At 42.1% G+C, this 16,784-nt stretch overlaps 1 protein-coding gene across 2 annotated transcripts in view; it reads right to left on the bottom strand.

The window, feature by feature from the left end:
- Positions 1-16,784, bottom strand: part of LOC143276085 (uncharacterized) — a 146,263-nt gene that overhangs the window by 40,535 nt on the left and 88,944 nt on the right. For both annotated transcript variants that reach the window (XM_076580478.1, XM_076580486.1), the window contains 11 exons: positions 15,159-15,425; positions 13,475-13,717; positions 11,898-12,268; positions 10,617-10,752; positions 9,091-9,327; positions 7,490-7,759; positions 6,438-6,677; positions 5,204-5,342; positions 4,082-4,289; positions 2,689-2,791; positions 586-686 (listed from right to left, as the gene is read on the bottom strand). In XM_076580478.1, coding sequence (XP_076436593.1) covers positions 586-686; positions 2,689-2,791; positions 4,082-4,289; positions 5,204-5,342; positions 6,438-6,677; positions 7,490-7,759; positions 9,091-9,327; positions 10,617-10,752; positions 11,898-12,268; positions 13,475-13,717; positions 15,159-15,425 — 2,315 coding nt within the window. The remainder of the gene's footprint in view (positions 1-585; positions 687-2,688; positions 2,792-4,081; positions 4,290-5,203; positions 5,343-6,437; positions 6,678-7,489; positions 7,760-9,090; positions 9,328-10,616; positions 10,753-11,897; positions 12,269-13,474; positions 13,718-15,158; positions 15,426-16,784) is intronic.

Raw genomic sequence — 16,784 nt, 5'->3', positions numbered from 1 at the left:
CAATGTCTATCCATAACGGTGATTTTAGATGAAACTGTGTACGCATCTGCGTGTGTGAGAGAGATACAGAGAGAAGGGGGATTGAATGCACATATGTGAGTGCATGCATGCACAGGTATGTGTAGTGTGTGTAGGTGTGTCTAGCATTCAAGAGAGAGAGAGAGAGAGAGAGAGAGAGAGAGAGAGAGAGTGTGTGTGTGTGTGTGGATGGGAGGGGGTACATGCATGTGTGTACATGTATATGTGTTTGTGTGTATGTATATGTGTGTGTGCATGAATGTGTGTGTCCATATATATCTAGAGGGTTAAATATGGATATTTGCTTAAAGCATTTCAAGAATGTTTCCAACAATTTCAAGTGTATACCCATGCAGATTTCATAGCATAAATATAGCAGATGCAATCAATCTATGAATAGATAATAAACCTGCGAAAAAAACCTCAGACGCATAAAGATACAATTTCCATCCACATTTTCAAAACAGAAGACAGCAAATAATAATAAAAAAAAAGATTCTAAAGGTGAATGCAAGAGCCTATGTTAAAAATACCTTCCATGTTTTCAGTGGAATTCAAGTGACATACCTGAGCTAAGACTTTGTTCCACATCGTCCAAACCAGAGAAGTTGCAGGAAACGGTGGACATGCGTACCTCTGCAATGTCTGCCAACACAGCCTGCCGAGCGCTGGTAACAAAACAGAACAAAGTCACCATTTTTGCTTTTCCCATTTCACTGCAAACAGAAAATTCACCATATATGATGCCAGACGTAATGTATGTGTGTGACTGAAGCCTGACTGATTGACACAGGAAAATGAATGATGAGCCTCTAAAAGCAGCTGTTAGCCCTAAAACCAGAAATTTCATGGCGGCCAAAGACATAATATACATGTTTGTGACTGCATGTGGCTGAAGCCGGACTTAATGACACAGGAAACGAGTGATTAGTGCCTAAAGGCAGATGTCAGCTCTGTTCAGGCAGGCAGCCTGTTGTGCAAATGACTCTGTAAAGCTCATAGAGTTTGGTCTTTGACTGCTGTGTTAAGTATTAATAGTAACAGACAAGCCTTTTCATGTGTGGTAGCATGGGGTTAAAGGACAGGAGGACATGAGTCCATGTGGAACATTAAAACTTGGAAAATTAAGTTCTCATGACACAACTTTTCAGGTGACCTTGACCATGGGAAACGTTCATTTTGACCTCAGGAGAAAGTCTTTTTTGTCCCACCCCCACCCCCCTGTACTGCTGGTCCGACTGGAATGTGGTTTGGACTTTCCTCAGGAAAAGTTAGATTTTATGAAAAAATTGTGTGCAAATTCATCAATTCATTTCAACAATCCAGACTGTTCCAGTTTCCATAGCAAATGCACAATTGTGAGCACACTTACACAAAACTACACTGCCTGTTATGAAGTTAGGCATTGTCCAGAAAGCAGTTTTAATTCTTCCCATTACATGTTAGCTGCTGCTTTTAGTTTTGGTAAAATGCATATCCAGAAACTTGACAGATGTTTGAAGAATGTGCCTAATTGATGGATTCAATGCAGAAAAAAAATGTTGCTGAATGTCATTGGCTGTAACAGCCCCCCCCCCCCCTCCCCCCAAAAAAAAAATTGTATATGGACCATTCATTGTATCTGTTTACAAAACAGTTGTTAATATGTAATCATGAAAACAACACAAATTCAAAACAAACTGATCCACACAGAAAAATCACCACATCAAATGAGTCCCATTTTCACATTTCCCTATGGACCATTTTCAAAGACACCAAAGAAGGTGCAGCCCTAAAATGAATTGTGTACAAACATATGAGCACACACATGTGCATGCATTTGCATATACTCAGAACACATGCAATCCACTCTAGTCACATGTTTTTGTTCATCAATACATTTTCCACAGGGGACTGAAGGGGACCATTTACACTGCAGCTGCCAAGCCAACCCTCGACCGAGACTGGGGGAGACATATTTTGCCAGCACCCTAGCTCAGTCACGTGTCCTGAGTTCTGCTCAAGACAGCATGCACTGAACTCAAGTCCTCAATGATCTTCAGTGGACTGCTAATGTAGGCTGCCTAAAGTTATACCATCAAAGTTAAGATTTATTTCTTGAGAGTGCAGTCTGTTTCTTGAGTGCACAGTCTATTTCAGTCTGTTTCTTGAATGCACAGTCCATTTCAGTCTGTGTTTTTGAATGCACAGTCTATTTCGTGAGTACACAGTCTATTTAATAAGTGTTCAGTCTATTTCAGTCTATTTCTTCAGTGTACAGTATATTTCTTAAGTGTACAGTCTATTTCAGTATATTTCTTGGGAGTATAGTCAATTTCAGTCTATTTCTTAAGTGTACAATCTATTTCAATCAATATCTTCTGTGTAAACTTTATTTCTTGAGTGTACAGTCTATTTCAGTCTATCTGTTAAGTGTACAGTCTATTTCTTGAGTATTCTACTTCTTGAGTGCATAGTCTATTTCCTAAGTGTCCAGTCTATTTCTTGAGCAGACTGCTTCTTGAGCGTACAGGCTATTTCTTAAGTGTGCAGTCTATTTCTTATGCAGCCTATTACTTGAGTGCACAGTATATTTCTTAAGTGTACAGTCTTATTTCTTAAGTGTACAGGCTTATTTCTTGAGTGTACAGTCTACAATTGTACAACTGTTCTGTCCTGAACATGACTCACCTGCAGATTGCTGCTTTGTCGAAGGTCTTGGTGACGAAAGAGACGGTTAAGTCGTACAGTGTGTTGACCACCTGGGCCCAGACAGTGCCACACTCCTCTCCGCCTGCAAGAGACATCGGCCTTCATGTTCTCAGCATCACTTTCAGATTCTCAAGGAGGTAACACTGCATTCAGTCAAAATCCAAACACACTACACCACATCTGCTGGGGCAGATGACTGACAAGCAGCATAACCCAATGCGCTTAGTCAGACCTTGAGTGCAGGCATATGTATTTGTGTACCTATTAGAGTGGACTCTTTCACAGAATTTTGCCAGAGGACAATACATGTTGCCATAGGTTCTTTTTCAGTGCATCAAGTGCTTGCTGGACACGGGACCTCTCATCTCATCTCATCTGAATCCAGTCAAACTTGGGAGAAAGGTCAAGATTGGGATTTGAACCCAGATCCTCATAGAAATATACTGGAAGATAAGCATCTCAACCATTCTGCCATCTTCTTCCAGATCAGCTTCACAACTATAAAGCTCACAGTCCTATGGTGATATTCACTGGTAAAAAGCTATTTCTACATAATTAATTTTTGGAAGCACAGTTGGCTGTTCAGAATCAAAGTAAGACAGAATACAGTTTAATCTATATTTAGATTTTTTTTAATGAACTAGTAACAATGTTTAAAAATAAAACAACTTGATACACACACAAACATATGTACACGCGTCAAAAACACATTCTCAATAGAAATAACATGAATAAAGTCAAACATGTGTCTACTGTGATATATATGTTGCCAATCTGTGGGTGATGCCATCTACCAGAAAAAGCCCCACCCCCCCTCCCCCAATCACATAGAGATATTTGCAATGGAATCCAGCATAATACAATTCAGTACTTGTGAACATCAGACTAAGAGTTGTGATGCAATGAGAACAACAAATAAGAAGACATTTTCAGTGACAGCAATTTTTAAGTAGAGTTGCTGGATGCAAACAGATATGCCTATCAAAATCATGGGTGAAAACTGTGTGGGTGAATATTAGAAAAGAACATATTCAAATAAATAAACATTAAAATAACTAATATTCAGAAAGAAAATTTTTTTCATTGGTCTGCAAGTGAAAAATGCTGCTCAATACTTTGTCATACTTCTGTTTGCAGCATACAAAAAAAGTGGGTTCTTTTGCATGTGCTAAGTGCATGTTACAAATGAGACTTCAGTTTATCATCCCATCCACATGACCAGTGGAGGTGGAGAAAATACTGCCAAGTTTGGCATTCAATCCCGTGCACTCAGATTCTCTAGCTTCTTAGGCAGACACGTTACCACTAGGCCACCACACCATGAGCACAAGTGGGTACTGACATACACAAACACACGCACAAAAAATCCTACCAGGGCTGTTACACCATCCATTGACAACAGTTTTCAAATTGTCCAACAGGATCCTCGCTGCGTCCTCTTGCTCCGTGGGACTAGTCCGCAATCTGTCGGTGAAGCACTGGGTAGCACTGGTCATGGCGCTGCATGCCCTGCTGTTGCTGGCCCCCTCGGTCAACACCTGTCGTGATGCTGCCTTTGCTCTCAGCAAACACGGTGCCAGCTGAAAAGTCGTTCATTGCAAGATATTGATCAAGATTCCACAGTTAGGGACTGAACTAATGTGTCAGTTTTGGAATAATCTGATGTATATATAACGTTCAGTCACCTGTGTGAACAGTTAGCTTTGGTATGATTTGATGTATATATGACACTCAGTCACCAATGTGAATAGTCAGTTTTGGAATGATTCATTGTATATATTAATTTTTGATTGATTGATTGATATGGATGCTTATATAGCGCCTATCCTCGGTTGGAGACCAAGCTCTAAGTGCTTTACAAACATGGCGTCATTTGCACAACAGGCTGCCTACCTGGGTAGAGCCGACTGACGGCTGCCACTGGGCACTCATCATTCCTTTCCTGTGTCATTCAATCATATTTCAGGCATGCACACATACATACTCAGACAGGCATGTAACATTTTATGTGTATGACCGTCTTCTTATTTACCAATTCTGCCTGGTTTGAGAGAACAATCAGATAGGCATGCCATGGCAAATGAAACCGTGAGTACTGTTAATCAACCATTGTTCATACTCTCTCTATACTCATGTGCTTCATATGTAACAAAACAAAACACAGCACACATTCCCTTTGTCTTGGTTGATCATACTGCCTCATGTTGTAGATTTTTATAACCAATTTGTTCCCATACTGATGTTAATCCCTGGGTCCCTGTGCTAAGGAGGAACACCATGTTATAAATACCTGTTGTCATTATCATTATTGTATCATTATCATTAGAGGGATTAGTAATAATAATAATATTATTATTATTATTATTGTTATTATTATCATCATTATTATTACATTTATCATTATTGTCATTATTATCATTACTATTATCCTTATTACTATCATCATAAAGCAACAAGAAAGAAATAGAAAGCCCAGGAGGGCAGAGGATCATACCTCTGAGCCATCGCAAGTCAGATGTGGGACAGAGAGTTGCCGCAGCCGTCTCTCTATGGTGTCATAGGCGACTACTTTCTGGGCAGGGGTGCAGGTGATAGTATTCTGCTCCACACACTCGTTGGCCTCATGGATGAACCTGCAGCAGCAGCACTTTATAAATGAAGAACAAAAAAAGAAAAAAAAAGAAATAAAACAACAAACAAACAAAACAACAAAACAAAACATCATGCGATCATTTGGAAGTACTGACTGTGGAAGTCAACCACAATTCTACCCCACCCCACCCACCACCACCCACCCCAACAAACACACACCTATACATATGCACCCACACACATGCATGTATGCACCAACACATGCCAAAACATAAACATGCAACAAATACATTCAGCCAAGCAGTCAAAGAGAGATGAACTTGCAAAGAGAGACTGCAGATAAAAGAAAGACCTACATGCAGACAGACATGCAAAGAGAAACCACATGCAGACAAAGAGACAAACATGCAGACAGACAATGCAAAGAAAGACCTACATGCAGACAGACATGCAAAGAGAGACCACATGCACACAGACATGCAAAGAGAAACCAGATGCAGACAAAGAGACAAACATGCAGACAGACAATGCAAAGAAAGACCACATGCAGACAGACATGCAAAGAGAGACCACATGCAGACAGACAAAGAGAGATCTACATGCTGACAGACAAAGAGAGATCTACATGCAGACAGACATGCAAAGGGAGACCTACATGCAGACAGACATGCAAAGAGAGACCACATGCAGACAGACATGCAAAGAGAGACCACATGCAGACAGACAAAGAGAGATCTATATGCAGACAGACATGCAAAGGGAGACCTACATGCAGACAGACGTGCAAAGAGAGACCTACATGCAGACAAAGACAGACATGCAGACACAGAGAGGCCTACATGCAGACAAAGAGACAGACATGCAGACAAAGAGATACCTACATGCAGACAAAGCAAGACCTACAATCAAATAAAGAGAGACCTTCAAACAGATAAAAGACAGACATGCAGACAAAGAGAGGCCTACATGCAGACGAAGACAGACATACAGATATCTTCCTTAACAGTACCCATGATATGACAAAAAATGCCAGTGTGACAAAATTATCAACAGTTAAAAAACCCCCACCAAACTAATAAACTCGAAACAAAAAAAAACAAAAACAAAAAAAAATGTAAGAAAAGAAACAGACGTACATGCAGACGTCAGTCATGGGGAAGGTGAGCAGGTTGACCTGCAGCTGCACGTCACAGGCGGCGTCCTGAGCGGGGCACCGCGCACTCTTTGAACACAGGTCTGCACTCAGCCAGTGGCAGTGGTCCCCGGCCACCTCCCGCAGGTTGTCCAGTGCCGAGATCACCTGCTGCAGGCTCTTCTCACCTGTGTCACAGCCGGACGTGTTGAACGCTGCGCACTGCATCGTGTGCTCCAAGGATCTGAAACAGGTGGAAATCTATGTGCTGTGGTGTAACCAGGTGGAAATATCTATGTGCTATGGTGTAGCCAGGTGCAAATATATGTGCTGTGGTGTAAACAGGTGGAAATATCTATGAGTAAGCTGTGGCATAACCAGGTAGAAATTCTGGGTGCCGTGGTGTAACCAGGTGGAAATATTTATGTGCTGCAGTGTAGCCAGGTGGAAATCTATGTGCTGTGGTGTAACCAGGTGGAAATTATGTTGGAAATTTGTGCTGTTGTGTAACCAGGTGGAAATGTATGTGCTGTTGTGTAACCAGGTGGAAACTTACGTGCTGTGGTGTAGCCAGGTGGAAATATGTATGTGTTGTCATGTAGCCAGGTGGAAATATCTATGAGTGTGCTGTGGTGTAATCAGGTGGAAATATCTATGTACTGTGGTGTAACCAGGTGGAAATTATGTTGGAAATTTGTGCTGTTGTGTAACCAGGTGGAAATGTATGTGCTGTTGTGTAACCAGGTGGAAACTTACGTGCTGTGGTGTAACCAGGTGGAAATGTTTGTGCTGCAGTGTAGCCAGGTGGAAATATGTATGTGTTGTCATGTAGCCAGGTGGAAATATCTATGAGTGTGCTGTGGTGTAATCAGGTGGAAATATCTATGTGCTGTGGTGTAACCAGGTGGAAATATCTATGTACTGTGGTGTAACCAGGTGGAAAGATCTATAGATTCCACCTACATGCATCAGTCTCTCCAAAAGAGGGGCACGCCCTGGCTGAACAGCTCTACATTTGCTGTTAAAAAAAAAAGAAAACAAAAAGATTCCACCTACGTGCAACTGTCTCTCCAGAAAAGGGGCATGCCCTGGGTGAAGAGCTCCATGTTGAAGTGCAAGACGCAGGTGAAGGCAGCCCCGATGTTGCACTGCTGCTGTTCCAGGGGCAGGTCCGGGCAGATGGGGGGCTGGGGCAGCTCCACATCCTCACACTTACTGTCAATCAGCTGCATGTTCTGGGCCAGTGACCTGGCCACTCTGAACTTCTGGACACTGCTGCAGGTCGCTGTCAGCATGGCCACATTGGTTTCCGTTTCATGCTTCTTGCTGTTAACACACACAGTTGAAAAAAAGTAGAGAAAAGATAGTAAAAAACAACAACAAAAAAAACAAAACAAAAAAAAACGACATATATCGACAGAAACTAACAACAAATGAAAACAAAGAGAGACTTAAAGGTTAAAGGTCCCATAGCTTGTTACAGCCATCGGGGCATTGATCTCATATCCAGTGTCTAGGGCTCAGCCGTAGGAAGGTGGGGTCCAATCCTCTCCTTCAGGTCAGGAACCGTATCATATGCCTGGGAGGAGTGAGGAAAACTGGTGAAAAGTGCCTTTCCTGAGAACATAACACCAGGCCAGAACTGGGCCTTGAACCCCGATCACTGGTGAAAACTGGATCAGGATCAGAAGTCCAACACCTGACCATTTCTGCCATGGCAGGTACAGATATTCCAATTTGTCATCCCAAAAAATGCTTTGAAGACTAAGCTTGACAAAAACAGTGGGAAAGATGTCGTCCTACTGAAAAAAGTCATTAAAAAAACCCCTGAGTATCACATGAAGTCTTGGCCATACGCTGAAGAATGTAAGACACTGGCCATGTAAACAAATTCACAAGCATGGATGAAAACTGTCCACATCAAACTGAACACAGTGCCAGCCATGGAAGCAATCCATGCCTCTCCTCACACATTAAGAAAACAACACAATGTACACACATACACACACTATCTTCTTCTTCCTAAACTCTGTGAAGAGTCATTGTGCCACACAGAAGACTTGTTCTCCTGATTTCTTTAGGTTTGTAAGTTGTGTGTGTCAAAGACTAGGTCTCTGCAAATGGCTTTCTGGTCCATTCTGAAATGTGCAATTCTTCAATTCTAACACACACTCTAACCACAAACTACATCAAAACTAAACCAGAACGCTCACTTTCGGGTGTAGGTACTGTCATGTTTTTGTGCTATCATTCAAACAAAATATACACAGACACAGCTGTTTCTCTCAGTTATACTGTCTAAATTCTAAAATTGAAATTTGAGTTTTCTAGGAGGAAGGAAGCTAAAACAGAATCAGGGAAAGATGTTGCTAACATGAGGGGATGCTCAGACCCCCTTGTGGTAGGAAGACAGTGACTAATAAAAGAATGGCTTTTATCCTTGAATGTATCCAGTAACTTTGACGGGCAGGTAGGTCTGGCACTACATCAGCACAGGAAAAGATTACATTTATATACTAGCCTAGGGTCAGAATATATCTGGCATCTTTGGTGGGCAGGTTAGCTCTGGAACTACACAGGCACGTGAAAAGATTACACATTCAGATTCACATACCAGCACAACAGCTGTGCTGGCACTTAGTCACTACAGCACTTACACACAAAGCTTGGTGGTGTCCCTGTCGATGGTGAAGATGGATATAGCGACAGAGAACTGGTTGATGTGGTGGTAGGCCTCCTCCATATAGCACACGCTGAGAGGGTTGCACACGCCGCTGGACAGCACCAGGCGGTTCGACATGTCAACCACTTTTCCGTACAGCTGCTGGATGGGGGTGCTGCACTGCGCTGTTGCCTCCGTGATGCAGGCGCGGTTCGCTTGGTTGTGCCACAGCCTGAAAGGAGACACAGTGGTGATAGCGTCAGTTTCAGATGAAGGTTTCACTGTATTTGGACAAATCCACATGTGTTATGCTGCATCTGCTAGGGAGATGCCTTACCAGAAGCATAACCCAACATGCTTCGTCAGGCACCAAGTGCGTGTGTATGTATTTGTGTGCCTATCAGAGTGGATCTCTTCTACAGAATTTTGCCAGAGAACAGCACTTATGTTGCCAAGGCTTCTTTTTCAGTGTGCCAAGTGCGTGATGCATGTGGGACCAAGTGCCTAGACACTCCGTTTGATTGTCCAGGCAAACCTGGGGGAAAGGGCAAGAGCAGGAATCAAATCAGGACCCTTATGGACAATGCATTGGTAGATGAGCGTCTTAATCATTCTGCCACCTTCCTTACTGGACAGCAAGTACTCTCTCCACTTGTTCATCAGGCAACCAATGTCTGTCAGTCGTAGTCAGCGCAGACTGATCGCACTTCCATCTTCCTCTTTAACACATTCCGCCCTGCACCTAAGCATTCCCTGGCATAAAAATTTGTTTACTGAAATAATGTACACCTCCATACGCATGCATAAACTGCAAGCAAAGAAAATCAACTTCTGCAGTATTTCCGACAGTGTCCCCCCAAAATGTCAGTTTGGAAGATTTCCATATCCTATCTTCCTTTTTTCCGCATCAGCATGACATGGGAATTGCCAAAGCTGCAAACACCCTAGAGTTTAATGGGTACCTCAACCCTGTTTTGGTTTTCTTTTTTCTGTAATACATATTACTCATACCACAAACTATGTCTGGTAACTTGTTGCAGTGCCCGCAGTTACTTTTATTAACCATCTTTACTTAGGAAAAAAACAGGAGGGACAAGTACATTTTTTTGTCTTCTTGTCCCATGGACAACTAAAATTTATCTGCAAGTTTCTAGCCCTGAGCAAGTGCGGTGATCTAGTTTTGTCTTTTAGTTAAGTGTGGAGTTTGGCCAGCACAAGGACTTAACAACCATAAAGAAATAACTCAAGCACCACAGGTTAAGGAATGTAAACAACCATCCCTTCCCCACACTAACAGCGCCACTGTCTTTGTCTCTGCCTTCCTGCCTCTTTCCTTGCATGCAATGACCGCTATCAGAACATCCACCTTGACTCTCTTTGTGTGCAGACCTTTCTGTACTGTAGCCGATAGCTGAATAGAATAAAGTGCGGAAAAGTCCAACCAGTGTTCTCTCTGGATGTAATGAACTAACCTTACAACAATGACAACAACATTAACATTACAGTATGGATGCCACATACCGGCAGAAGTGCCGGTTGTCATCATTGGGCAGCAGGTGATGGGTGAACACCAACACCACCTCTTTCACCAGGCAGAAGGAGGCTGTGTCCAGGTCACACGATGATGACACCACCGCCGCACTGGCATTGACCAAATCTGTCACATAATTATCACACGGCTTACCTATAGAAAAATGAACATAACTTGATTAAATATGCACGTTGCGATTATGACACAACCACAACGCTGGCATTGACCAAATCTGTCACATAATTATCACATGTCTTACCTTTAGAAAAAAGAACATAACTTGGAGAAGGTTAAATAAGAACACTGCGATGAAGACACCACCACTGTGCTGGGATTCACCAAATCTGCCACGTGATCATCACACATCTTACCTTTAGAAAAAAGAACGTAACTTGGAGAAGATTAAATGTGCAGGTTAATGATCCTGTTTTCCATGTCAGCGTTCGCTGGGTTTTGGAAACAAGAACACACCTGGCACACACCCCCCTAAAAACGGAGTATGGATGCCTAAATAGCAGCATGAAAACATCTATATATGTAAAAGCTCATGTGTAAAAGCCCACGTGTACATATCCATGTAAGTGGGAGTTCCAATCCACTAACGCAAAAATATATCACAAATGGAAAAAGTTTGTAAACAACTGTGAAAACTGTGGATTGTAAAATCAAACTCACTATGATATTGCTGAAAAAAATGCACTTCCTAAATGGTTGATGGAGAAAAAGAAAAGACAAGGCGAGGGGGGGGGGGGGGGGGGGGACAATCATGTATCTAAAATTCCACTTGTGTAAACAGTTGTAAGTGATAACTGCAACATAGATGAAATGGTGCATGTAAAAGCCCACTTGTATCAACACTTGTTAAGTGAGAGCTGCAACTCTGTACTCTCTCTCCTCAACACCATGTACTGCATGGTATTGCATTGCATTGTACAGTTTTGCATTGCATAGTATAGGATAGTATAGTATAGTATAGTATAGTATAGTATAGTATAGTATAGTATAGTATAGTATAGTATAGTTTTTACAGCTCTCCCCCCCAAAAAAAACAACAACTATCAAACAAAGGGTGAAAAAAAAGAGAAAAAAAGAGAAGAAAATAAGTGCTCTGTGGACTTGCACACAAACTAAGGCCACAATCTTCTTCTCACCCTCCCCCTGCACACACACACACACCTGCCCTGCCCCCTCCACCCCTGACTGCACTGCCCCCCTCCGCCCCCAACCCTGCCAATGAAAAAATATCCGAAATACCAAAACTACCAACCAACCTGTGCGACAGAAGATGGCGGTCATGGCGTCCATAAACACAGAAGATGGTTTCAGCACAGAAGTCAGAAGCGTGGAATCATTGGCCGTGGACTCCAGGCACCCCTTGTACAGCTGGAAACTCTCGCACACGTCGATCATCGTGCGATCCACCTTCAGAGCGGACACAAACCGCAGTGCAAAGTCCTTGATGCAGGTGTTGCCCTCATCCTGTGAGAAGGTGGAGATCAGTCCCTCGAATGGAGCCGTGCAGTTCTCGTTCTTAGACTCAAACCCCAAGGAGAAGAGGCCCTGGACGATGGCGACCACCTCCATCTGCGCTGAGCAGGACCCAACAGCCATGTCGATGCAGCCACGGATTTCTCCAAGGACACTGCACACACACACACACACACACACATACATGCGCGCGCGCACACACACACACACACAATGACAATCAACAAAAATGAACCAGGTTTTTATATTGCATTGTGTTGTATTATGCAGTGTTGTGTTGTATTACTTCTTCTGTCACAACAGATTCCTCTGTGTGAAATTCTGACTGCTCTTTCCAGGAAGTGTGTGTTGCTACAGATAATCACCACCTTTTTATTTGTTTTTACCATCAAAGTGGATTTTTCTGCAGAGTTTTGCCAAGGACAATCCTATTTACCACGAGTTATTTTAGGTGCACAAAGTACATGATACACACTGGACATTGGTTTACGATCTTCAGGCTTCAGACTTTATCATATTCTCATAAAGTAAGGAAAATTTCCTGGCAAGCATGTAAAAACACAAAAACAAGCACGAAGACCTACCCAGACCCATGTTCAAGGTCTATTTGAAGGGGAGTAAAAATCCTAATTCTTAAATGGGAGAGAATGTGGACAGACACAAAAAGCAACCATCTGAACAGAACTGAGTAAATAATGATTACTACAAAGGCTGCACAGTAAAAAAAAAAAAAAGAAAAAAAAAGAAAAAAAAAAGATATTTAAAAACAACAAAATCATCCAAACCACAGGAGTTTAAAAACACACCAATTTAAAGAAATCTGCAAGAAATATCAACAAAAGACATTTTAGGATTTTAACACACAAAGTGTAATTCTACATACTGAAATACTGGATAGTCACCACTCACACAATGTAGAAATCTTAACTAAGCAAGTGCAAATTCACCCACAAGAAAAGATCTGAAAGGCAACTGAATATAAAACCAGGACAGATCAGACTAATCAAAATCAGTCACTTAATTCATTGTTTTTCTGAAGATGTAATCTGGAGTAATGGCCTCCAATAATAAATTCCCATAATTTTTGTCTCAAGAATTTGAAACCGAATATTTTGGCAATATCAGGTATAATCATGACTATTTTAAATAATGTACATTTTACTGTTACAATAGAATCAAATATTGGAGATATTCACAAATGCCATCACTGAAATTCACATGCATGGCAAAAAATTTATCCCCACCACAAGCTGAGCCAAGGACCAGCCAAATGCATATACCAAAACATAAGAAAAAAACAAACACATAAAATCGATCCACAAAAACAGAAACCAACAGCAACAAACAGAACTTCACTAACCCGCAGTCTGATGCATCCTTTCCTTGCAGCTCAAAGCACACCAGAGCTTCCTTCAGGGAACAGGGCTGCCAGGCCACGCAGGCTGTGCTATAGTTGGTGAGATGGTCGTTGGCTGCGGAACAGTATGCTATCTCCTCCATCAGCTCATCAATGCTGTCCACTGCTGACTGCACCTCTTGGATCTCAGACAACAAGCAGCCCTCCACTCTGTCGCTGACACATGTCAGGTTGCTGATCAGATCCCTGCAGGAAAAAACACACAGTGACTGTTCAGCTCTTTGCCTATCTCTTCAAAGTCTTCTTTCCCTTAAAAAACACACAATGACTGTTCAGCTCTTTGCCAATTTCTTCAAAGTCTTCTTTCCTTCAAAAAACACACAATGACTGTTCAGCTCTTTGCCTATCTCTTCAAAGTTGCCTTCCCTTCATAAAACACAGAATGACTGTTCAGCTTTTTGCCTATCTCTTCAAACTTGCCTTCCCTTCATAAAACACAGAATGACTGTTCAGCTTTTCGCCTATCTCTTCAAAGTTGCCTTCCCTTCATAAAACACAGAATGACTGTTCAGCTTTTTGCCTATCTCTTCAAACTTGCCTTCCCTTCATAAAACACAGAATGACTGTTCAGCTGTCTGTCGTTCTCTTCAAATCTTTCTCCCCTTCAAGAAACACAATGATTGTTTATCTCTTTGCCTTTCTCTTTGAACCTTTCTCCCATTAAAAAACAAACAAACAAACAATAATTTTTCAGCTCTGCCTTTCTCTCCTAAAAAAAAAAGAAGCAGCAAAAAACACAATGTTTATTTAACTCTTTGCTTTTCTCTTCAAATCATTCTCTCCTTCAAAAACACAAAATGATTGTTTAGATGTTTGGCTTTCTCTTCAATTTTTTTCTCCTCTCAAAAAACACAATGATTATTTAGCTCTTTGTCTTTCTCTTCAAATCTTTCTCCCCTGCAAAAACATACAACAACAAAACAAAAACAACAACAACAATAAAACCCGCCAAAAAAAACAACAACAACAACTAAAAACACACAAAATGATTGCTCAACTGTTCGCAGTTCTCTTCAAATCTTCCTTTCCTTCAATTCATACACACTCGTTTAACTTCTCTTTACCATTAGAAAACGTTTATCACTGGTAATCGTGCATGCAATATACAGTGAATCTGTACACTTTCTGTATCTAATATCATTCAACATTTAGAATAATTCACAGCATTCTAAAGTCAGATTCATGCATGGTGAACATCCAGTGACCCTGGAATCAAGGCAAAATTCAAGATTACTGTGGGTTTGAAAAGCTACACAGCAAATGTCAATTATCTGATAACCCTTCTTACATATTCTTACTATAACAACAATTCAGTCAATAATCCGATGACCATTCTTACATATTCTATACCAAAAAATATCTCCTATAACAACAATGCCGTCAATAATCCAATGATAACCATTCTTATGTATTCTATAAACAACATATTCCATACCAACAATACAGTTATGAACCTGATAACATCTTTTTTTTACCCATCCTATGAAGACTGGTGGAAGGAGAGGATTGGACTCTGCTTTCTTGTGCCCAGCCCTAGACACAGTGGATACAAAATCACAGCCCCAAAGGCCATTAATGGCTGTAGTACATCCTTTTTTCGTTTTTTCATGGGAGACTAATGACTTACGTGCAGTAATACGGCTGCAGACTCTGTAAGCCTCCGAGATCACCACTGGCTGGCATGCAAGCCTTGGCCTTGTCGGCCTTGCAGGGGTAGGTGTTGGTGAGGGAGGGGTAGGCGTGGGGGCAGAAGAGGCCAAGGGTGAGGTTAGGGCAGGTGTTGCCCACGGTGGCTCTCACCTGCTGCCACACAGCCTGCACCACTGTCAGGTCCCGGTCCTCAGTGCAGTCCGTGGAGAACTTCTTCAGGCACTCCAGGCCAGACTGTGCTGCTCTGCACACACAGTGTGATGATTAGGTGATGAGCAGAGTGTTGGCCTAGTGGTAATGTGTCCGCATAGGAAGCAAGAGAATCTGAGCACACTGGTTTGAACCCCACAGTCGCCCCAGTATTTTCTCCCCCTCCACTAAACCTTGAGTGATGGTCTAGACGCTAGTCATTCGGACGAGACAATAAACCGAGGTCCCATGTTCAGCATGCACTTTGCGCACATAAAAGAACCCACGGCAAGAAAATGGTTGTCCCTGGCAAAATCTGGTAGAAGAAATCCAATTCCACTGGAAAACAAATTAAAATTGCAGGCAGAAAAAAATACCCCAAAAATGGGTGGCACTCTGTGCAGCGACGCGCTCTCCCTGGTAAGAGCAGCCCGAATTTCACACAGAGAAATCTGTTGTGACAAAAAGAATAATACAATACAATACAATACAATACAATATGCTGGTATCAAACTGACACCTTTCAAAATCTGTCGGCACTGAGAAAAACATGCACACTGTAATGACTAGGTGGTATTGTAGCTGATATGCTGGTATAAATATGTCAAATGACAAGGAAATATTGTAGCTAATGTGCTAGAATAAAAATGTTAAATGACAAGGTAATATTGTAGCTAATATACAATAAACAGTAGACCCATATGATATTGCATCGTGATGCTAAAGCTCTTGGTTTTAGTTTGTTTGTTTGTTTGTTTTTTAAAAACATTTTTCACACTCTATTCCATCTCACAGCAAAACAATAAAGACACTGTTATAGTGTGTCAGGCACCTATGGTGGAAGCGTGGGATTTTCTCAGACACACTGCTCACTGATGGACCCCTCCTTCCTACCTCCCTACTCTTCTCCCCCCACCCCCCTTCCATGGCATCTATCCCCACCAACACCCCTCCCCATACCCTCTCTCCCTTTCCCCCCTTCCCTTGGCCAAGTACAGAGGGAGCAAGTTATCAAGAAATACTAAGTAAAGATGGTATCTCCTCTGACCATTCTCTTCCTATACACTCCCCTGCCCTTTTCCCTTCCACTCCCATCACCCTCAACCCCGTCCCCCCCTTACCCCCCATGTCGATCTCTGGCAGGATGGCATCTGCCTCAATGGTCACCACATGGTGTGGTGTGTTTATCATGAACTGTTTAGAACAGAATCAGGGCTGGGCAATCTTTCCTCCTCCTTCCCTTCCTCTTTTCATCACCCCCCCCCCCCTTTCCCCTCCCCTTCTCCTTGACAATGCTGGGTTCTGTGAGAAAAGTGTTGGATGTGCAAGTCTAGCACAGTTGGTCCCAGATTGGTCTGTTAACTTCAGCCAATTGGAAACGTTCTGGGTTGGAAGATAGTTTGCATACAGCGCC

The sequence above is a fragment of the Babylonia areolata genome, chromosome 2 (assembly GCF_041734735.1).
Source record: "Babylonia areolata isolate BAREFJ2019XMU chromosome 2, ASM4173473v1, whole genome shotgun sequence".
NCBI classification, from domain to species: Eukaryota; Metazoa; Mollusca; class Gastropoda; order Neogastropoda; family Buccinidae; genus Babylonia; species Babylonia areolata.
Note: the sequence above shows the minus strand (reverse complement) of the source record. Positions and strands in the feature narration are given on the sequence as shown.